General features: G+C 42.9%; 2 protein-coding genes across 3 annotated transcripts; both read left to right on the forward strand.

Moving 5' to 3' along the window:
- Positions 1-2141: 2141 nt before the first annotated feature.
- atg13 (ATG13 autophagy related 13 homolog) lies at positions 2142-14772 on the forward strand. Of its 2 annotated transcripts, XM_083758751.1 has the most exons (18): positions 2142-2329; positions 3586-3672; positions 4541-4621; positions 5190-5309; positions 6285-6331; positions 6479-6619; positions 6790-6830; positions 6958-7054; positions 7686-7793; positions 8628-8718; positions 9067-9156; positions 9590-9676; positions 9772-9881; positions 10494-10653; positions 11282-11356; positions 11858-11968; positions 12470-12601; positions 12879-14772. In XM_083758751.1, exons 2-18 carry the CDS (start codon positions 3598-3600, stop codon positions 12954-12956), a joined length of 1644 nt encoding a protein of 547 aa, XP_083614877.1. In that variant the 5' UTR covers positions 2142-2329; positions 3586-3597; the 3' UTR covers positions 12957-14772. The 2 variants fall into 2 exon arrangements, with proteins under 2 accessions (XP_083614877.1, XP_083614878.1); XM_083758752.1 differs by lacking the exon at positions 9067-9156.
- A 5116-nt stretch (positions 14773-19888) lies between these two features.
- On the forward strand, positions 19889-20974 carry LOC310853928 (forkhead box protein J1-A-like; the record flags this gene model as incomplete). Its single annotated transcript, XM_083758402.1, has 1 exon — positions 19889-20974. One exon carries the CDS (start codon positions 19889-19891, stop codon positions 20972-20974), a length of 1086 nt encoding a protein of 361 aa, XP_083614528.1.
- Between the last annotated feature and the right edge of the window lie 3082 nt (positions 20975-24056).

Raw genomic sequence — 24056 nt, forward strand, 5'->3', positions numbered from 1 at the left:
TATATATACACACACATTGTTTGGTTACATGAGCATGAGACGTCAACATGTACTTTAATAAAGTCCATGTTTAAAATGTTCAATAGTTTTTTCCCCTCCTCGAGTACGTTGAGGAGGTAGAGCGAAAGTGCTGTTGCGAATGTAATGCTAACTAAACACGTCGTCAAGCAAAGTAAACAGAATACAGGCATAGGGTACTTTTTTCCCTGAATTTATTTCCCAGACTGTTCAAACATTTGTATTTCATTGATTGATTGATTGAAATATTTATTAACAGTTTGTAGAATTTACAGTACATTTTAAGCACAAACTCAATACAAAGACTGTCAACTGTGAGTGGACGACCCAATTAAGCATTACACTTGTTTACAACAGGGTCCACATTGTTCAATTCATCAAAACATTTAGCCCCTTTCGGGACCCTACATAAAGCTTTTCTGAAATTTTGATGAGTTTTATGTTGGGTCCCTGGTCATAACTATATTTTCGTATGGGAATTTCGGAACGCGGAAGTAGACATGCTCTCTAAGATAGAATCTGCGCCGTTTGACGGCCTGTTTTAGTTTAAATTATTCTGAATTCGGGAACTTTAAGTAGGCTACCTATACATTCCGCTGTCAATATCTCCTATGTCGCGGAAGCTGTTAAGTATTTTTAATCTTTGTTTGACCGATTTGGTCGCTTTATTTCTTCTTGTTTGTTTACCGTTTATTGTACCACCTCCCGGTGTGCGGTTGGCTTGTGCGGCTACGTCCCTGCCTCTGATCTGCTGTGTCATAGCTATAGAGCACCGAAGTATGACGTCACTTTCAGTAGAGGGCGTCAGTCCCCAGGTTCATGTATTTGTTTCGTTGCATTGAAATCCCCATTGAGGCGATTTGAGATCGCCTCATATAACAACTGTGTTTTAAAAATAAACATGTCACCCCGGCCGCTTCACTCATATGGATATGAAGAATCAACTGACTGAGAGAAAACGCTAATGTTACTGCTGCTGAATTAGTTATAGATTTTCGCTAGAAGCAGACTGTATCATATATGAGTGACTGACTGTTGCAAACGATACAGAGACACCTCCCTGACAATAACGCCGAGACAGCTTGTTTATTTTTGGACCACAACGCTTATAGTAGACGATATTAAGATCACCCCATGTTATTCTCCATAGAGAAATTACTTCCGTGAACCAGGGGAATCGTCGGGATGAGCGAGTTACGTCAGGACTTCGGTGCTCTATAGCGCCACTAGCTAGCCAGATAGGCGGTACAATGAGGTGTCAATAAACAAGGAAGGAAGAGATTAATCCAAGCTTCCAAATCGGGCAAACATAGATTAAAAATACTTAACGGCTTCCGCGCCACAGGAGATATTCGCAGCGGCATGTATGGGTACTTATACTTTACATATTCAGAAAGCCTCACAAGGAAAAATGTCGTCACAGAGCGTGGACAGGCTCTAAACTTGTTGTTTATGTTTAAGAATGGCTGCGTACCAGGTGGCATGGTAGTGGTGCAACAGGACCCCATGGACTGGGTCGAACAAAATGTCAGAAACTTCAGTACCATTGGGTTCTGCTTGGAGGGCTACAAAACATTTAAAGACATAGGCCTACAAACATTTAGAGACATACAAATAGACATTTCTATGTAGCTAAAAAACAGAACAGGAATTCATCATATGGGAAGCAAAAAAGGGAAAAGATACAATATACAGTGAGGGAAAATGGGGGGATGTATTTTACATAAACCGTAGAGGACATTGGAATGTATGTCGTCTTTATTCTTATTATTCATATTATTGTTGTCCTCTTTAACAATCGATCCACTGCATAGTGGAATGATTAATTGAAAAATGTGGAAAAATTGTGCTTGAAATGTACTGTAAATTGTTAATAAAAACTTAAATCAATCAGACTAGTCACAGGGATTTTCTTTCTTTCTTTATTTTATTCCAAGTTTTTGAGTAACAAAAAAAACCGGTAATAAATACATAAATAAAGTCATGAAGCAGCAGGGAATGTATCTTTAGGTTAATGTATTCTACTATAATACAGGTATCTCAATTTGCAGAAGGAAGGAAGTCTTACAATAAACTGATATGGGCAAAATCGTATCTCATGCGTGTATTTGGTTTGGGCCAGCTCAGCTGGGCAGAAGAAGAGCTGCAGTGTGTTTGTGTTTATTTTATAGTCTCCTGTTCTCCAGCCATGTAACCGTGTGTAATATAGACATATCATATCTCGTTGTTTTCTGTATTTAGATACTATATTGTGTTGCACAGGTTCAACACGGGAAGACGGACATCAAAGAGATTCTCTCCTTTGTGATGTGTAAGTAACAAACAAAAACGCTGCTAGCATGATGCTAACGTTAGCCACCACGGGCCACCGTTGGTTGGTTGAACAATTGAGCAATGTTTACACAACCACCAGGAGCTAATAATAGTAGGTATAAACATGTAAACTCTTTGCCAATGTCTTCACACACTAGTCCATTTCGACAAATTCACCCTGCAATGCTACACTGTGGTGGTACTATATATGATTTGACCCACGTCAATGATTTCCATTATTATTGTTTATAATTTTAGCATAATCATCATTCACTACCCTGGGTTTTCTGCCATTTAAATCGTCTTGAGACATAATGGTAAATGTATACTCTTTAAGACCGATGTTTCTGGTCTTTGGATTGATTGATTGAAATATTTATTAACAGTTTGCAGAATTACAGTACATTTCAAGCACAAACTCAATACAAAGACTACCACAATGGAGCTATGTATGGGTAATATATTATTTTCATGATGTAATGTTGCACACACAATAATATAATATTATTTGTATGTTTATAATGCATTATGGACATGGGAATTGTTACAAAAAAAGGTATTCACTGGGTTCTGTAGGTGAAGTGATTCAGTAGTTTTTAAGCACTTATTTTGAGCTATTGTTGAGTTATTGTAAGTGAGAGGAGACTTTATACAACGTCATGTCTATTATTCTTTTGGATTCCTCTCGTAGAAAGGGAGAGGAGACATGTTTGAACAACTGCCTTGATGAGCAAGATTTTGACTGTTAAAATGACTGTACAATATGAGTTGTCTTAGTGTTGTAGTGTTCCTCACGTCCAAAAAAATAAATTCAGTTCAATAAACATGGCTACAGTACAAATAGTTTGTATTCCTTTAACCCATTTAGACCTGACATCGAAATAAAATAAAAATGTCTTCAAAATCCTGACAGTTTTCTGAAAAACCTCCCCAGAAGCAAAGATTTGAGTTAAAAATTTCACTGTAATAATATATATTCAAAGATTTGAGGCATATTTTCACGATTTTTCAAAATAGCAGACCTACAAGCTCGTAGCGCAGCACTCGGTGCCGCGCTATGAGCTTGTAGATCTGCTATTTTTCAATAGCTAAATTATAACATCATTCTTATTAAAATACCAAAACGGGTTCCCACTTCCCGCCCAGAATGGGTTAAAGAGAGAAAATTCTTGGACATGGCAAATTGTGAATGTTGGAAGAATGTTCTCCCTGATCGACTTATTTTCGTTTTGTCATGATGTGATGTTGTGCCAGGGTTGTGACATCATGGATGGTCACGGTGACCTGAGCTCCCAGGACAGGAAGGACCTGGACAAATTCATCAAGTTCTTCGCCTTGAAGGTCAGAGAAGAGATGGCATTTTCTTGGATAAATATTGTTGCCGTTCAATTGTGACTTACTTTTGGAGGGATGTCTATCGTCTGCTAATAGATAGATTATTGCTATCTTCTGTGCTCTCACGATGTATCATTAACTTTGAATGAAATACTTTTCCCCCTTTACCTTCAGTTTTACTCTGATGTTTCTGTTTACAGTTGCTATGGTTATGTGAGGGTATTTTTTTTAGAAAACGCTTTATGAAAACGCCTTTATTTATTTTTGTTTATACAACATCACTGCTGTTCTGACAGATTCACACTGGGTCTTTTGAGGGGCACAGCGTCTTATCAAGTGCCTGTAGATCATCAAGTAACGGATGAATTAACTACATTTTTATCTAAACCTTGTGATTGCACTGAGGGAGAGCTCACAACGTAAAAACAAAACCTTTGTTATAAATAAATTAATACAGTTTAAACCACATGATCCCTGGTAGCATCTCATATTAGGCAAACATTTGGCAAAATAGCAGGTTTACAAGCTCATGACAATTCGAGAATTCGTGTGTAGAGGGGAAAAGAGACCAGGGTCCTGACTCCTGGAGAACCCTGGTCAACAATGCATATACAGTAGAGTTAAAGTTGTTAATACATTTTGGCACAATGGACACAATTTTAATGACTTAAACCTGTTACTTGATTCTGTATGTGTGTTTCTAAGCAGTTCCAAGTCCACGCCTTTCTGTGTGTTTGTCGAGAACGTGTTTTTGAGATGTGTGTACTGTAATTTCATAACTGGTATGCGCATTTCCTGTGTTATCTGTTCCCGTGCCGTTATTGGTCGGTGTGTTATTTCCTGATTGGTGAGACCCTTCATTTCCTGTTCTCAGACTGTCCAGGTGATCGTCCAGGCTCGTCTGGGAGAGAAGATCTGCACTCGCTCCTCCTCGTCACCCACCGGCTCCGACTGGGTAACCATGCTATTCGTAACATGTCTCCTTCAATGCTGTCCTTAAGCCCTATGTCCTTCCTTCCTATCTCTCATCTTTGCCCACAACATGCAATGCTGTGAGTCTGTAGATTGGCTATCCTTTGCCGAAGAGATTTGGTGTAGTGGGGAAAAAGGAGAAGGCCAACCTCGGTCAGCAAGGTATAGGGTTTAAGCACATGGGGAGAAAAAAATAACGGGACTAAGAACGCCCACTCGCCCAGAGAGTTTGGGGAAAGCTTCCCCTCCACCCATTCATTTTTCATCTCATTCCTCCTCCATTCCATCTATTCAATCCACCTTCACTTTGAGCAGGTTAACGTAATACGCAACACACTGTAGTGTCAAATGATAATGCAACCGTTGTTGCCTCATGACTCCAATGGACATAGATCCATTTGCACCAGCGCTTTCTCTCCCTGTCCTGTTTTCGTCTCTGTTTTCATGTCTATTTTGAAAGGTCTTCCAAGTTAAGGGTATTGTGTTACCCTTCTCGGCTTTCCACCCATTCCCTATTATTTGTGTCTCTCTGCCCGTGTGCTTTCCTCCAGTTCAACCTGGCCATTAAGGACATACCGGAAGTAACTCATGAAGCTAAGAAGGCCCTGTCCGGCCAGCTTCCAGGCATCGGTCGATCCATGTGTGTGGAGATCTCCCTCAAGACATCAGAGGTAAAGATCCGATTTTGCGAGAGAAATAAAGCAGCCCTGTCTACGAAGACGAGCCCAAAATAAGCGACTATTAAAGGCGCACAAGCACTTTAAACCTATATGCATCTGCTATTTAGTATTTGAACAAATCTACAAGCTCACATCGTGTCACGTGGAACCTTTTTTTGAAACATATTAAATACACAAATATGTTGGCCAGTGTAATAGAGGTAAAAGTGGATCCATACATTTTGTCTTGACGTGTGTGAGGCGTTCACATACTTGTGCGCGGACATAAAGAAAACTCTTTATTTTGGGGCATGCTGTCACTTTTACGAATGTATATTTGTTTTCTGTGCTAATGTCCCGGAGGGACAGAATCAGTCCAGCTGGTAGTGCTGCACAATTAATCGATAAAAGATTCGAGATCTAGACTCAGACACCTATGAGATCTCATTTCTAAATTTAAGCAAGAATCGTGCAGTTGGCTGTCCAATTCATTTGAGCTGCTCTTATGTTTTTGCTACTATACAAGAGATATTCTTTAAGAGAGGTTTAAGTCGAGCACTTTGATGTTGTCGGTTTAAAGCCACAGTAGTTGGCTTCAGGACGGGTGCCACATTATGAATGGAGCAGTTGTTGAGCAACAAAAGACAATAATATATTAATGGTAAAAAATGAGAATCGTGCAGCACTAGCTGATAGTCGTATAGCCGGATTGACGCTTGTCTAGTTCAGGTCCACAGCCTTGTTGTTATGTATCAATTAAGAAACACCCCATGTACTGTAATTGTTGTTGACTGGTTTGAAATGAGAGAATTGAGATTGTGGGCCAGCCTGCTGTCAGCATGTACAAATAGTATGAAGCTGATTGAAAAGAATGCAAGCACACAACACACATGGAAACAGTGGTTTCATTCTAATCCAACTCTCTCGCTCTCTCTCTCTCTCTCTCTCTCTCTCTCTCTCTCTCTCTCGCTCTCCCCCCCACACCAGGGTGACTCCATGGAGTTGGAGACTTGGTGCGTGGAGATGAATGAAAAGTGAGTGGGGTTTATTCATTGTGTTTTTCACCAGTGTCCTTGACACTTGACACAGCAGCTAATGACAGTAACAACACAAAGAGTATCCCTGTATGGTTGCAGTGTGTACAGAATTGTCACATACATGTTGTTTTTGTCCCTCTGTAGATGCGATAAAGATATTAAGGTGTCTTATACTGTGTACAACCGTCTGTCCCTCCTGCTGAAGTCACTACTGGCTATCACCAGAGTCACTCCTGCATACAAACTGTCCAGAAAGCAGGGACATGACTATGTCATATTATACAGGTATGTGCTTACTGTGTGTGGGTGCTTGTGCACATAAAAGAACAGTGGTGTACAGTAGTAGGTCTGTAACTATTGATTATTTTAGTAGTGATTATTCTCACGATTGCCTTTTCTTCTTTCTGAAGAACATCCTTCTGATAATTATTGTACATATTTCTCCATGCATCTAGGATATACTTTGGTGAGGTCCAGCTCAGTGGACTAGGAGAAGGTAACCTTGTTCTAAACCTCCCTGTCTGTCCTGCACACACCAACACGAACGCACGTTTGTTCAAGGATGTTTTCAGTTTGTGTTCGGTTTCATTTGAAAAGGTCTGTCGTGTGTTTTTGTTGTGTAGGTTTTCAGACGGTACGTGTGGGTGTAGTGGGCACCCCCATTGGCACCGTCACCCTGTCGTGTGCCTATCGCACTAACCTGGCATTCATGTCGAACAGGTAACACACACACACACACACACACAGACACACACTCTGGTCAGTCATACAGACTGACATCGTTTTTGTGTGGCTCTATAAACTGTTGCATGACCCAATTGTTACATAGCTTGTATCAGCACTAGGGCGGCAGTGGATCAGCAAGTGGGAAGGCATTCTGGGAAATGGGAATCGGAAGATCCTCTGTTTGGTTCTCAGCTCCTCCAGGCTTTGTGACAAAATTACCCTGACACTGCAAATAACCTTATTTCTAGCCCACTAGCTTTCTCGCTAGCCAATAGCCATAATTTCATTGGTTTTCTTTTCAGTGCAGGCGAGGACCTTTGTGTGAATATGTAGAACGCATTGATTACGACTGATTTCAATCATTTGGATTGAAGCGTGTTGCGCAGCGAAAATAGCTACAAAAAATCTACAAGCTCTCAATGCGTCTGTGACATATTGTGAGTTTGTAGATGGGCTGTCTTCGGATTCAGCATTTGTTTAATTGTTGAATCAACACTTTGGTGTGGGGCTCCTTTCACACTGTTTTCATCACACATTAGGTCATGACATTTTATTTTGCTTTAATCCATGGTAGAAGCTGATATTCAGTCAAATGTCCTGTGGTTTTGTACTGCTTCGTCTGCAGACAGTTTGAGCGCTCGGCTCCCATCATGGGGATCATCGTGGACCACTTCCTGGACAATCCCTATGGCAACCATCTTGCCCACCACGCGGGTCAGCCCTGTAACTACAGGTACTAGAGATCATAGATATTAAACAAATATATGCCTCATTGGCCGCTGCAGTTCGGCCATGTGTGTCGACGGGAGGGCGGAAGAATTTACACTGGGGCAGGAAGTACGGCGGAAGAGTGGAAGGCACGCTACGTCACGCTGCCACTCAAGTGACGTAGCGTGCCTTCCACATCTTTTCCGGGACTTATCAGACCCGAACATGCGCGCTGTGAAGCACTCATGCTTCCGCGGTGCTTCGCCAGGAATCTCGGGAATCTTTTTCCCTCCCTTGAACACATACGCTCCACAGCCGAAAGGGGCGTCTACCTTTATATAATGTCTATGCTAGATAGATGGTACCCATACACAGCGTCAGTCCATGTACGAGGCCCTGTCAGTCTTATCAAGTGTGTTCTGTTCACTGACCTGTCACTATTGATCTGAGGTAACTGTTTGGTCATCCAAACACTACGGTACTGTACCCTCATGGTGACTGTACTATGAAACAAAAAATCGGAAACCTCCCTCCATCTTTTGTGATCTTTTAATGATCGTACATTGTCTGAGCAATGTGCCTCCCTCTGTACCAACATTGTGTTACTTGATGGTTGCTACACACACACATACACACACACACAGTAAAATTCATACTCTTGTCTCCACCGAAGCGGCGGCGGTATTGGAAAGTGCCAAAAATATGTTGAATGGGCGGTGGGTACACTGTAGCGTCCGGTTGCAAGTTGTAGAGCGTTGAAAGCCGACCGATCAAGCTTGTTTGGCTACCTTTACACTCCTAGAGATTTCTCACGCACGTGTGTGTGTGTGTGTGTGTTTGTGTCCGTGTCTGTGTCCAGAGCCCCGGGCGAGGAGGAAGGAGTGTTTGGAGCAGTTGAAGACTCCCAGGAGGTGTGCACCACCTCCTTCTCCACCTCCCCTCCCTCTCAGGTATGACTCGTCAAACGCACTCTGACACAAGCAGTGACAATCACGGACTCTTTCGTTCTCTTCTTCACAAATCTATATTCTGTCACCTATTCTTTGTCTTTTCCTCCCACTGTTTTACGAATGTTTTTCATCTGCTGTTTTTCTCTCTTCTGTCTGTCCCCCTGTTTGTGTCTTTTCCTTCTCTCTGCCTCTGTGAATTGCCTGTCTTTGTGTGTGTGTGTGTGTCTCTGTCTGTCTGTCTCTCTGCTGTGCATCTGGGTTTGTGGTCTGTGCGCGTGTCTTTGTCCGTTCATCTCTGCTGTGTGTGCGCGCGTGTGTGTGCATGCATGTGTGTTTGTCTTGTCTCAGTGTGTGTGTACGTTGACTCCCTCCCCTGCAAAGGCGTCTAAGCCTCTCCCCTTGGACAGTTTGCAACACACCGGACCTGTCACTCACACTGTGAGTCTTATTGTGTGTGTGTGTGTGTGTGTGTGTGTGTGTGTGTGTGTGTGTGTGTGTGTGTGTGTGTGTGTGTGTGTGTGTGTGTGTGTGTGTGTGTGTGTGTGTGTGTGTGTGTGTGTGTGTGTGTGTGTGTGTGTGTGTGTGTGTGTGTGTGTGTGTGTGTGTGTGTGTGTGTGCAAATCTGTATGTAAACGATTAGCGTCTTCGCCATTTGGTGTCTAGACTGAAGTATGAATAGAGATCTCTGTTAAGCTAACTCTACAGACTGGTCAGCCGTCCTCTAATTGTGTTATCTCTGGCTTTCCTCAACTCCTGTTTAAAACATCCTTGCATGTGCTCTCTTTTAGCCCTTTTCTCTCTCGTCTATTTCTGTCTCTATCTCTCTTTTAAATACGAGTTTGTCTCTCTCTCTGTCTGTCTGTCCCTCCAGTTGTACAGTTCAAGGATGTCATATCAGCCCAACGCTGTAGGGGGAGCTGCTGACCATTTTCACCCTGGTGCTGTCAACCTGCACCAGGTAACACTGACACACACACACTCACAACTCACTCACCCACCCCTTTGTATTTGGCCACTCCTGGTAACTCTCTTCATCTTCCTTCTCCTCGTAAGGTGATGCATGCTGGGAAGGAGGGCGGGGTTGCGTTGGGTCCTGTCCAACCAGCTCATGGGACTGATGCTCATGTGACCGTTGACCACGCACCCAACACTCCTGGCAGCAGGTGAGCGGTTTCTTCTACCATTTGACGATATTAGGGATGTATAATAAGTTGAGTCTTCTAGCTTGGCCCCCAGAGATTACTGTCAAGGGGCCATCTTTTTTATATCACCTCCATCGAAGTTGAAAATTCACCCCACATTTTCTGCCACTCTGAAAACTCACTTGTTAAGACTAACACTCCTCAGCCCTTATATCCCTTCTGTCGCACACTGTAAAACTCTAGTAAGGATCGAACGTTAACCAAACGAGCAAAACAATATTTCTTCCCACAGAAGTCAGGCATCTATAAGTCTATAACTAAAACAAATATATCAAATTTCACTAACCCAAACATTTCTAATTAGTCACTCAGTCACGCTACGTCACGATCAGAATCAACATTATTGTCACGTCCCAGTAAGTAAAACTGTGGGTGAAATTTGTTTTAGTGCTTAGTTCCCACAGAAAGTACAAGTAAAGCGTTTCAGATCACCTTAGAAGCTTGATTCTCTTAATATCTTATCTGTAGTGAAACACAAAGTAAAGCAGGTAGAGTTATTAAGCCGTATCAAGCAGTGGAAATGTGACATTAGTCTTTGACACTGATGTAATCAGTCTCTGGTTCTCTTTCCAGTGGAGATGACGAGGGTCTGTCCCAGAGCCCAGGAGGGAGGAGTGATGGAAGGAGAGATGAAACGGGGAGGAGGAGTGCGTCTCCTTTTTGTGACCCGGTGGAATCACTGTCTGCGTTCACCAGGAGAGTTGGGGCGTTCGTCAATAAACCCAACGCACAGGTGGGTCTCAAACCATTTCATGTCAATGACCCCCAAATTGATTTGATATGTATTTGGTCGCGGACCACCATCTGAACAGGCTTTGTGTCAGGGACCTCCAGAAGATAAGATTTGTGTTTATTTATATATATATATATAAATCCTAGATTTAAATAATTGCCAAAGGGACTAAACATGCTGGAAATGTGTGAATTATGTAATGTAAACATGCTGGAAATGCAATTGTGAAATGGTATCTTATAAACCCATGAGGGTTGGGCACATTGTGTGCAGGACACGGAAATAAATAAACAATCAATCAATATATATATATAGTGGACAAAGTTAAAGAAAAGTCATATTGCATTATGTTGTTGGGAATATCAGTTTTTGTACTGTTATAGAGATAGTGTGGTTAAATAGGTTATATTATTATTAAGACTTTGTCCAAAATATACTTAATTTAACAATATTACGCATCAGTCATAACGTGACCTCAATATTCCATACCATTAAGTATTATCGTATCACAAACCTTTCTCGATGTAGGGGAATCCGATTCAGCTGTATAGCACACATTTATTTTACTGTGTGTGTGTGTGTGTGTGTGTGTGTGTGTGTGTGCGCGCATGTGTGTGCATATGCGTAGGTGGCAGCAAGTCTGGACTTGCCGTTTGCAGCCTTTGCACCCAGAGGTGTGGACAACGAGGAGAATGACCCCATGGTAACATTTATTTCCATTAGCCTCGTGTTATTGACTTCACCGCTCGACCATTGAGCGTCAAAATTATTTTGCACACCGTCAGTATTCAAGACTCATTTGTGGAAAAAGAACATTGACTATGAAGTAGTCTACTGCCGGTTATAATACGACCCTATTTTTTAGGATATTTCCATTGAAAAAATCTTATATTCAGGCCAATAGGGTAACTTATTTGAGAATGTAAGCCAGGGGCTCTGTTGGGGCTGAAACCATGCCTGAATTTGGAGCCGTGTATCATATGACTCAGTATGAAGTAAGACAATTGACATCACATGCTGGGCAAATCTTGTTGAAAATAATTCTGCGTCTACAAGTCGAAAAGTTTTAGCGGCAAGTATGTCATAGTTGCATCAAACTAAGGAACATGTTAACAGAAATGTATATCGATGTGAAGCAGGAGAGAGCCTTATAGTGTAGAGTGACACTAATGTGTGTGTGTGTGTGTGTGTGTGTGTGTGTTAGGTTCAACCCCCTGACTCCCCTCAGGCGCCCTCCCCCCTGCAGGGCAGTCTGCACTCCCAGGAGTCTGAGGGTTCAGGACAACAACCAGACGACTTCGTCATGGTGGACTTTGTAAGGATCTCTCCCTTTCTCTGCATGGATTCATTGTATCAATTGATGGTAAATTGATTGTGGTCTGCATCGTTATTATATCCAATAACGAGTGGTAGAGGTGAAAATTTCCATAACTCCAAACGGAGAGCCCCCAGGAGCTCAGAGCATGCATGCTGGGTCATACATAGGCTTGTTCGCCTTTTTACAGAAGCCCCTTTGGGACAAAACACTGCAGCATGCATCTTTCATTATGAAAGACAGATGTATGGTGGGGAAAAAAAAGATTTAGCGTATGAGCCAGTGCGCCTTTTTCACCTCTACCACTCGTTGGATATCATCGGAGACATGGCCAAAGTATTTTTGGGGTCCCCAGCCCAAAAGCTGATAACCCGTTCTAGAGCAGGTTATTTAAGACTCATGTATAGGGTAGAAGTGGTGAAACAACCAGAAAAGCTGGTAAACTGTAATTAGGCGAACAACGGACAGTCGCTGATGTTCATCCTTGGTTTATTCTGTCAGAAACCGGCCTTCTCCAAAGATGACCTATTGCCCATGGACCTAGGCTCCTTCTACAGGGAGTTCCAGAACCCCCCACAGCTGGCCAGCTTGTCCCTGCACATCAGCTCTCAGGCCTCTATGGCCGACGACCTGGTATGTATATTGAAGCAAAGCCATTTGATTTTGGGTGTGAGGCGCATTGGAACCCCGTTTCAGGTGCTGCCAGCCACTAGCCCTACTGCTGCCAGTTTGACCCCCCCTGATTTAAACGGTACAAGCTTTATCGGCATTGAAAGAAGTGCAGAACGAGTGTGTACACATCGTTATGGGGGCTATTATCTCTGTCTGAAACTAGCACACACACATTCTACACACAATGATAGTAGGGCTACTGCTACTGTTAATCCACTGCAAACGTTTCTCCCTCCAGGACTCCCTTCCAGAGAAGCTGGCAGTCTACGAGAAAAACATTGATGAGTTTGATGCTTTCGTGGACATGCTACAGTAGCGAAGGAATGACTGGTTTGTATATACTGGTACCAACTGGTTTTGTATACCGGTTTTAACGGGGGTATGAGAGGACCCGAGAACTTTGTATAGTGTGTCTGCAAAGGAACACCTCTCTGTGTATGTGCGTGTCAGCTTGTATAGAAGAGGCTTCTCTTACATGTAAATAAACTCTCTCTTGTTCACACACGCTTAGAGCTTTATTAGAGGATGGTCAGTCTTTTTCTGTCTGGTGGCAGTTCAACACAACTCATGAAGTGATATAGCCTGTATCTTTGATAAATCAATCCTTCTGCACTGCTATCGGCTACATAGCATAATTTGGTATGTATGGAACAGGCTGGTTTGTCCACTCTCAATACAGTGTTTATCTAAAAGTACAAACTATAGGAATTATCTTTATTTAAATACATGACCAAACGGGAAGGGGCAAGTGTGTGACCCCGGTTGAAAAAGAAAAAGAAAAAAACAGGGCCCACCGGTAGTCGGCAATCGCCATAGTTCTTCTATTGTCAGCAGCGGTTTGTTACTCCAACATTTCACTGTACCTATATAAATGAGTCACTGATAAATGCAATATAATCTCTCTTTTGTATATTATTGTGTGTTAGCTGTATGATTGTTATTGCTGTATATCACATTAATTTACATGCCCCATTTGCCTTAAAGCGGCACTATGTAACATCTGTATACTAGTATAATTTATACAATTGCAGTGGTTGTATTTTGACTCCCTGCTCTTCTGTGGAGGCATTTAGATTGTGTCAAAGATTGAATTTTATCCCCTGAGCAAGCAGGCAGGCTCTATTAGCTCAATGGTAAAAACAATTCAGCACTTCTTCACCTCTGAACCCTCAGTAGCCCCCGATACAACTGGTTTTCTACATTAAAGAATACCAGCTAGCTCACCAGCTGAATTTAATTGAATTTAAACTTGCTATTAAGATAGAAAAGCAGTGGTCAAGAAAGTGAAGAATCCTGGTTTGAAATTGAAGGGCAAAAGTATCGAGAAGGCAAATGACACCCTCATTGCACAGCTCTCAGCCATAGATGAGTTATGCAGTTATCACACTAAATCACACAGAGCATAAATTAAGTATTAGTGCAGTTACACTAACCAAGAGAGGACATCAACAGACATACACATTACAATTATTTTGCTAATACATCAGATAAATGATGAATTGAGTCGAGTGTAAACCAGCCAGTGAAGTTCCATACAGATGGTATTAGCTGGAGCACCAGAGAGCTGTTGAAGTATAGGGTGACTAATAGACAAGGGGAAAACAGATCATTGGTTTCTTGTAATTTGCTTCCCCCCCCCCCCCCATCTAATTAGTTGGCAAATATCGCAAAGTACTCTGCTCTGAAGAGAGTACTAAAACATAAGTCAAGGCCTGCAAACCACTTGAAAGCCTAGCATAGTTCTGAACTCTGTGCCTTAAGACTCCCCTACTGCTGTTTTTTCTATCCTACCAGAAATCTTGCATTGATTCATTGCAGTCATGCGGTAGTCCTATGACACCAGGTGAATTATGTCGTAGAAAAAAACCAGCAGTGGTGGCAGCGTTAAGAACCATTTAAATGAGGCGTCGGCCTACAATCCATCTGCCCTGGTCCAGTGCGTTAGCGTGTCTCTCTCCAACGCCCTGACAGGAAAGCCTCTGCTGCACACAGGTAAAAATTCCACTGCCGCGTGCGAGGGGTCCAACTTTACGGAAAATAAACAAAACCATTTAGCTACTCACCGAAACAAAGCCTGCTTTGTTTTGGAAAAAGTCTATTCTCTAGGCTGGGAAGCATCTCAGGTCCTCTCTCTCTTAACCCATTCTGACCTGAGATCAGATTCATACGAGGTTTCCGCCGGACACACACTGGTCTGATGAACCCATTCTGACCTGAGATTAGATTCTAAAAATGTCAAGTCGTTCTTCGATTTTTCAAAAAATAGCAGACCTACAAGCTCGTATCGCGCCACTCGGTGGCGCGATACGAGCTTGTAGATCTGCTATTTTTTCAATAGATAAAGCATAACATGATGCTAACACCAAAATGGGTGCCCGTTCAGAATGGGTTAAATGCACTTTGTGGCATTTTAATAAAGATATGTACCGGACAGAGTAACTTCTACTACTACTACATTTCCGGGTTCTGCCTGCACTGATGCAAATGGTTGCATTTTATTTCATGACAAAAATAGTGCTAGAAGCTGGGGCCTGGAACCTGAGACACTCAGCCAGCCTGGAGAATATACTTTTTCCAAAACATAGCAGGCTTTGTTTCGGTGAGTAGCTAAGTGGTTTTGTTAATTTTCTGTAAAGTTGGACCCCTCGCACAGCTATGGAATCTTTACCCGTGTGCACTGTGCAGCTTTCCTGTCAGGGCATTAGTGAGAACTCGCTAACGCACTGGACCAACCAGGGCTATCTACCGACCAGCCAGTAGGTCAGTATGACAGACTATTTTCAGACTATGGTAGGCCAAATCATTTGGATGAGTACATGAATATACTTACTGTAAGTTGAGCATTACTCATGTTTTATAATTATTTCGTTACCACAGCATCCAATGTAGCTGGGTCGACGATGTCTTGAGTACACACATTGATCTGATCACTAGCGAATAACAATATGGACAGCCAGACCTAAAGGATCTTCTTTGCAGTCTGCAGCACTCTGAACAAAGCCTTGGCCTATTACATTACAGGAGACCGCATGAAAGTCTGTCCTCTGTGTATTACGTCATCTTATATTCCGATGGGACCCCTAACAATGCTGCCTTTCTATTATCTGAGAGAAAATTTACCTGACATTTGTCACTCAATTCTGTGAGTGGTTGGTTCGACTTGAAACACCAGGTGATTTCACTTAAGAGGTTAAATGAAAAATGCGTTTAACCCTTTTTCGATCACATCCCATTAAAGTTTTGTCCTATTCCGTTTTCATGTATTTTTTTATCGATATCCAATTATGATTTCTTACAGCAAAGGTGTTTCCCTGTTTAATTATTTCAAAAACTGTCAAATGATCAGAAATGGTAAAATAAATAAAAATCCATTGCTCATCTGTTTTTGACATGGTTTTAAAATATTCATCACAAACAATACGTGATACAACATTGTGCTGTTGCACAGGGGTCTTCAACAGGTGTTCCGGGACCCCTAGAGGGTCGTCAGAGTTACTACAGGATCTTTGGGTGATAGGAACTCTGAGACAAGCAGCCACTTAGCCACATATTAACATGAATACAAACAACGCCACACACACACAGACAGTGCTCAGACAAGTCTATGAAGCCATCAATTAAAAAGTTTAATCTGCAACACAATTTTATACAATATGTAGTGGGGGTCCCTCCCTGCTTCATCTCTCACCTAAGGGGTCCCTGGACTGAAACACCGTTGAAGACCCCTGCTGTAGCATATTCTCTGCAGCCAACATAAAGGTGACACCTTGGTAAACGAGCGGGGCGATACGTAGAAAGCACTGTTCTCTTCTGGCCATGGACATTGTGTGAAAGTGTCCTTGGTGCCTTGCATTGGTTGCCTTTGCTATGTGGGGAAATTTCACATTCTAAAGCGTTTTGGATTAAGGCGCTATAGAAATGCAGACAAAGTATGCATGTACATTTTCTTCTCTCATCTTACCATGGTGTTTGCTCTATTTTGTTTGCAGCTTAGCTGTACACTAGGGTTTTACACACTGAGACATTCTGTTTGTAATGCAGCTTTTAGTGGTGAGTCAGCGCTGTTTTCTACAGCAGCCCAGGTGCTAACTTGGTTACAACGCTGTTGTTAATCTGTCTGAACACAGAGATCTTCAACTTGCACTTTCGTTTTTCTGCTGTTATTATTAGATGTCCTTACACACAGCATGACTGATCTGTTCCATTTCAATAAATCTACTCTTAATTCACCTGACTTCTAGTTTCTTGTGTTTGGTTCTGTTTGCCCATTTGCAATTACCACTTAGTTAGGGCAGATTCACACTGAGTCTGATTAAATCGAAGTTTTCCCGAAAACGATTGCCTGGTCCCCGCTGGCCATGATTCACATTGGCCTTTTAGTACGGATGGCTTTCACATACAGGGATCCGTATCCGAGTACACTTCATTTGGTCCATCTGCCAAGTGGTCCAGAGTGCCACAGCGAAGGAGGTGGTGGTTTGGAGTGTGGGTCCTCTCCTGTTGGACTGCACGTGACTGTAGGAGGCACTGGAGGGGACTGATCCTCTGCTGCCATACAGTCTCTGCAGCATGGCGTGTGTGTTGGGGAGGAGGGAGATGGCCTTGGGTGGTCAGGTGCAGGTCCTCTCCTGTTGTACAGTAGGCCTACTAGTTTCCCACTGTTCATCCCTCTGGCTCCATCCTCAACTCCAACTGACTTCACCACAGCGACAGGGGAAAAACACAGTGCAGAGAGTGAGTGAGAGTTAAACAGGTCCACACCACAACTATAACAAATACAATATTGTATTTGTTGTGAGCATGTAGATAGCCCACTTTCACCTTTTGTCATGCAATAATAAGAGTATGTAGGCCTTATAATAATATGCAAAAATAATAATAAAGTACAGAGTGTTTGTACAGATAAATACATTGATCTGTGATCAGATGCAGACATTGGTGGAAAAACCAGACGTACTGAACATATTGGCATAACATTATAAAAGTGTGCAGAAACACAAACATAAATAAATAAACAATCATCATCATCATTCATCATTATGATGAATTGAAAACGGTGGACCCTCTGGTAAACAAGTTAATGCTTTATGGTGTCGTCCACTCACAGTTAACAGTTGTTGTATTGAGTTGTGCTTGAATGTACTGTAATTATGCAAACTGTTAATACATATTTCAATCAATCATCATCATATAGCCTACCATGGATGTTCACATGTATACTTTATTAAGCCATAGCACAAGTCTACTTTAATTAGACTTGCTTACATCAGGGTCCCCCATTTAACATTGAGCATTTGAGTTAGCAGTAGTATAATGTAACTCCTAGAGTTATGAATAATGTATGTGGATCACAGACGTTCTATAGGGATATATTTAATGGCCATATGAGAGATTGGCTTCAGACGGAGCTAATCTGTGACGCTAATCATAATGTCATGATGATGATGCTAATGTTGCTAACAGTGTTCTTTGTCATTATCAAACGAGTCTAGGTCTAACAAACGCGATGGTGACACAATTGAATTGATATGTCTCATAATGATATTCTGCTGTTTATGCACAAACAAATGTGATTAAACCAGCAAACTGTGCCTTGCTCTAACAGTAAACGTTTTTTCATACATTACATAAAGCCCCAAAAGCTTAAAAAAACACCACTGATAAAAACACTTACGATAGCTTATTAAACAGATTGTAGCATAATAAAATAATGTTTTACCTTAGAATCTAGCAGTGTGCGCACCCTACAGTGTTAGGGCAGTGTAGAAATAAACACACGATAAAACAATTCCGATAAAAACGAAAGGTATGTTAATGAACCATACAAATAAAAGTTTTTTTTTTAAACGTAATTCAATAATTTACTAGTGACGAGAAAATAATAATATTGTCCGTCGAAAAACAACGGAATCAATGTAACGTGGATGGGGCGGAAGTGAAGCCAGGGGTAATATTCAAACAGGAAGTCCCGTTGACGCTCGAGCAGGTGTTCAAACTAACTGCTTCAGTTCAGTGCGCTTCACTACACTGAGTCAGTGTGCTTCAGACTCTCGTTGGGATCAGTCGTGCATTTTCAGAGCTCCGCCAGAGAAACCGTTTCACACGATTTACTGCCTGCTTTCATTGTAGTTTGTCATCCACCGTTGTTATTTCCTCACAACTTATTGTTTCAACTTGTCATTTCTGCTAATTTGTACATTTACTAAACAGCTTTTTAGTTTTTTTTTAAATTCCATCGTCTCCAGGTTAACCAACAGAGGTAAGTGTTGTTTTATTTTTCAAAACGCTCTTAACGGATGTGTTTGTAGAGTTAATGTACACCGTAGTCTTGTCTGTCTACAGCAGTTGTGGATGATTTTAAATTTCAATCGTTGTGTAGCTACTAGTATCTAGCTAGTTGTTTTAAAATGACTGAAAGCCTTAACTTGTCGTTATCGTTATCGAACTAAGCTAAGCTTTGTAGATCTGTTTTTATCTTTGATTTGGGGGTGAGTTTTGTTTATTTTAAAACACGTTAACGGGCGGTCATCGCATTCTGTATCCAACGTTAACCACTGCCAGGATGCAGACGGTATAAGCTTTAAATAGAACGTTTTCCGCATAAAGCTAACAATAACTGTCACTTGTTAGTTTGTAGATATCTTCCTTTATGCCAACCGTCACGGTGGTACTGCGGGCCGGAGGTTTAAGTGGGCTGTGAGTCAAGTGCACCGGCCCTTGCGACCATAGTGTGGACTTCATATATATTAACGTCAAACCTGGTAGTGTTTAGTCCACCACATTTACACAATACAGCTTTCAGTGGTCGAAGAAGTAGCTACTTCATATTTTGGTTATTAAAAATAGTTGTGAGCTTGTAGATCTGCTATTTTTGAAAGTAGTGTACTTTTATGTTTACTTTGGTAATATAAGTATATTTTGTTGCTTGTACCTTTACTCAAGTAACATTTGGAATACAGGCATTTTACTTGTAAAGTATTAGTAGCCTACTATATATATATTTTTTTTTAAATAATTTAGTGTTTTGTCTACATTTGAAAAGTAACTAGTTATGTTATGCGTTTTCCTTCATTGTGTTCTTGTCATCTTCTTACAGCTATGCATGTTTACTTTTTACTGACCTTTCTTTCTTTCTTTCCACAGGTAAAGGAATAAGGAGGACCTAGCAGACACCAGTAGGTCCACACACACACACACACACACACACACACACACACACACACACACTTGGTGTTTCAGAGGACAGCCATGCTACCTCTGCAGTGTACCACTGCCACCCTGTGGCACCCCTCCGAGGTGGACGACAGTCTGACGAGCCTGCAGTGGCTCCAGGACTTCGGTGTCGGTGTGTTGGCTTTGTCCCCTCTGGTCGGGGACATGGCGTCCGTGGGCATTCCCCCGGTCCTGCCCACGGTCCTGCCCACACCAGTCGTGGTGATGCACGGCCACTGCCCCGGTGGGGTGGATGCCGGTGAGAAGCCGACCCAGTCCTGTTCCACGCTGCTCTTCATGGCCATACAGGGCAGCGAGAGTGGAAAGCTCACACTGTCCGCTATTTACGAATGGTTCAGAGTGAATTTCTCCTACTACCGCTGCACCGCTAGCACAACCTGGAATGACACCATCCGGCACACTCTGTCCGTGAACAAGGGCTTCATCAAGCTCCCGAAGGAGAAAGGTGAGTCGGGAAAGGGGCGCTTCTGGACGGTTGACCCACAGCATGTCGGCCACTTCCGCTGCGATGTCGACAAAGTTCAGATCGACCTCCGGTCCGGCGCGCAGCAGCTCCCCGGGCACTCTGTTGAAGTCACTTGCGCGGAACGGAATCTGCCGAGCCAGGCGGTCAGTGGACGCAAGAGGAAGCGGCCACAAGATTCTCCAACTAGCCTGGCCAAGGTCACTCGTCGCTCGACTCGCTCTAGCTCCCAGCTGCTTCACGGAGACGAACAGAAAGAGCTGGAGTCGGTCAAGGAGCACTTTGACTTGGGCCCCACACACCCTCCTGTCCAGTACCAGTTTATGGAGCTCTGCAATGTGGATAGCTCTGCTGTGCCTGTGCCTCCTTCCCCTCCTAGCTGTGCCTTGGATTGGCTCCCACAGAGTCAGTGCACCATCCCCACACTGGATGACCTGGTGCCTGACTTTGACTGGGACGCCGCCCTTGATTCAGTCTCGAGCGAGGAGTGGAGCCAGCACAGCGGGGAGCCACTTGGCTCCGTCCCCACAGAGGAGGATCAGAAGGTGGTGAACTTCAACCCGATGTTCTGCCTCGCTTCTCTCTTCCCCGGGGAGCTGATTCTGGACAGTGGGGAGCTGCTGAGTCCCATCTTCTAAGAGGAGGACCCTGGCTGGCTAGTTGAGTTGAGGCTTGCTGGAGTTTTCCTCATTGATGTCCTGCGGGCATGTAGGGTCTGAGGTCAGCCTGTCATGATAGGATTGGGTTGGCGAACACCAGGGCTTGTCCACACACCGGTGGGCCTGCGCACCTCGCCTCTGGGGCCCATTGCTGCTAAATTTAAGTTGGCTTAAGTTAGCTTAACAACATATTTTCAAATGGGGGCGGAGGCATATTACATATCATTTCCGGGGTCCTTGACATGAAATATTGAGCACCACTGATACAGAAACATATGGTTTTTCAGAGAACTGACAGGATTTTGAAGACGTCAGGCCTAAATGGCTTAAACAGGTAAGTAAGAACCTACATACAGACACTTGTGTCTATCGTGGACCACGCAGGTGTTTCCCCCGACTGGAGGCGGAGGTCCCCCCAGTCGAAGTCGGTCAGTCGAGCCTCACTCCTGATTGCTCCTGGTGCGAGTGGACGCGCTTCCAGAAAAGGTTTGTTTGAAATAACCTGAGGTAAGAACATTTACTTTAGTTTGTTACTTTATATGGTTTAAACGTTTTAACATGTCTGGCTGTTGTGTACCACAGGAGTTTCCTGGCACTGGAGGAGGAGGTCCCCCCAGTCGATGTTGGTCAGTCGAGCCTTGCTCCTGATCGCTCCTGGTGCGCGTCGATGTCCTTCCAGAAAGGGGGGTGACTAATGCAAACAAGGAAAAAATATTCTGTCTGTCTCACACAGGGGTTTCCCCAAACTGGAGGTGGAGGTCCCCCCAGTCGATGTTGGTCAGTTGAGCCTTGCTCCTGATCGCTCCTGGTGCGGGTGGATGTGCTTCCAGAAAGGGGGTGACTAATGCAAACGACAACGAAAAAATATATACTGTCTGTCTGTCTCACACAGGAGTTTCCCCGAACTGGAGGTGGAGGTCCCCCCGGTCGAGATGTCAGTCGAGCCTTGCTCCTGATCGCTCCTGGTGCGCGTGGATGTGCTTTCAGAAAGGGGGGTGACTAATTCAAACGACGACGAAAAAATATATACTGTCTGTACCACACAGGAGTTTCCCCAAACTGGAGATGGAGGTCCCCCCAGTCGATGTTGGTCAGTTGAGCCTTGCGCGTGGACGTGCTTCCAGAAAGAGGGGCGACTAATGCAAACTACAACGAAAGAAATTATTCTGTCTGTCTGTACCACACAGGAGTTTCCCCGAACTGGAGGTGGAGGTCCCCCCGGTCGATGTTGGTCAGTCGAGCTTTTCTCCTGATCGCTCCTGGTGCGTGTGCACACGCTTCCAGAAAGGGGGACAACTACTGTAGGCATAGGCCTACTGTGTTTGTTTTAAATAACCTGAGGTAAGCAGTAAAGCACATTACTTTCTTCTGTTACTTTATAGTTTAACATCAAATTGTCATTAGCATGGTAGTAAAAGATTATGTAATGGTACAATGTAAAACGTATATAAATATATATATACACATAAATCAATTTCCTTATGTCTATACTGTAGACGCAGACACAACATTCTGGGGCGTCTGGGTGTGGTGAGGCAAAACGCGTCCCCACCACCGCACATGCCTGGGTTCAATACCCAGTAGCAGCAGCGGTGCATTCAGCTTGGCTGGGCGCTCCAACAAACACAATTGGCCGTGTTTGCGGGTGGGAAGCTGGTGAGGATCAAGTGATCATGTCCTTTTTGCTGCACTGCAGATGCATATCAAGGTTATTATAGTTCTGAATACTTTAATTGGTTTGTATTTACTTTTGACTTCTTTTCAGTTTAGTTGTAATTAGTTATTTTTAAAGTGGGTTTGCTAGATTCTTTTTTTTTAATGCTGACTGGATAACGCTGCCTTGTTGATGACTCTGTTTAGTTTTACTTACTTACTTGGTTTGTATTTAGTTTGTAATTAGTTTTTAAAGTGGGTTTTCTAGATTTTTTAATATTAATCTTTTAATGCTGACTGGATAACGCTGCCTTGTTGATGACTCTGTTTAGTTTTAATTCGTTTTTAATGTTGGCTTGATAGTTTTTAATTTGTTTTATGCCGACTGACTACTTTGCTAGTCCTTACTATATATCTACAGGGTAAGACTGTACATGTAGGCCGTTACATTGCCGCTCGCTAGCGAGCCTGGGTCTTTACCCGACTGATAACATACACACCTACGACCCCAGAAATCCTGGGATCGTATTTGTCAGGGCTGAGAGATGAAAGGGTTCTAGTTTTTTTCTTTTGCTCATTTCATTGACCTATAATAACCTTGATGCATGTAGTAGTTTATACCTCCACATGTGAGTGGAGGTGGCAGCAACACGGACTCTAGGATACTTGGGGGCAATTGGGAATTTGCAACGACTAAATTGGGTCTCCTCTCATGATTGTCACCTTGCCGTGGTGGAGGAGCTTGTGTTATTCCTGTGACCCAGAGGGCTAAACTGGCATGGTCCAACCATGCCAGACGGCTCACAAGGGTAGGAATACAGACTAAGGACAATCAACAATTCATAGTCCTCCTTATTGAGGGTTGGGCAAGACGTTAACAACTGTCCCATTATTTTAAATGAGCGGGTTACAGAAATCATCACAAAATCAAAGTACTCCAGTCCAGACATCCAAGGAGATGCCAGCCACAACAACACAACCATGCTAGTATCCCCACCTAGGAAGCCTTGAGCATGAAATGGAACCTCCTGGACCCAAAATAAACCATCAAAGATTGAGCATTGAATGTAAGGACTATTATTTAAACTCATGTCATTCAAAATAAGTTTTGAATAGTTCAACTAGCCGGCTATTGGCTATTTTAACTATTCAAATGTGTTTTTCAAAATGGTAAAATAAGGCAAAGTAGTTTAGGGATAAGTGGTTTAGCATGGACGAAAATATAGCCCCTTGTGCCTTGGAATTCTGCACTTCTAGTCTAGCAGTACTGATGAGATTTTTGTCATACACTCTATTGCTGCAGTGTTTTCGTTTAGTTTTAGTCATAGTCTCTTCAATAGTTTTCATTTAGTTTTAGTCACCTGGAATGTTTTGGTGTTAGTTTAGTTTTAGTCGACTAAATCTACAG

This window comes from Protomyctophum parallelum (genome assembly GCF_964188405.1).
Source record: "Protomyctophum parallelum genome assembly, chromosome: 23".
Lineage (NCBI taxonomy): Eukaryota > Metazoa > Chordata > Actinopteri > Myctophiformes > Myctophidae > Protomyctophum > Protomyctophum parallelum.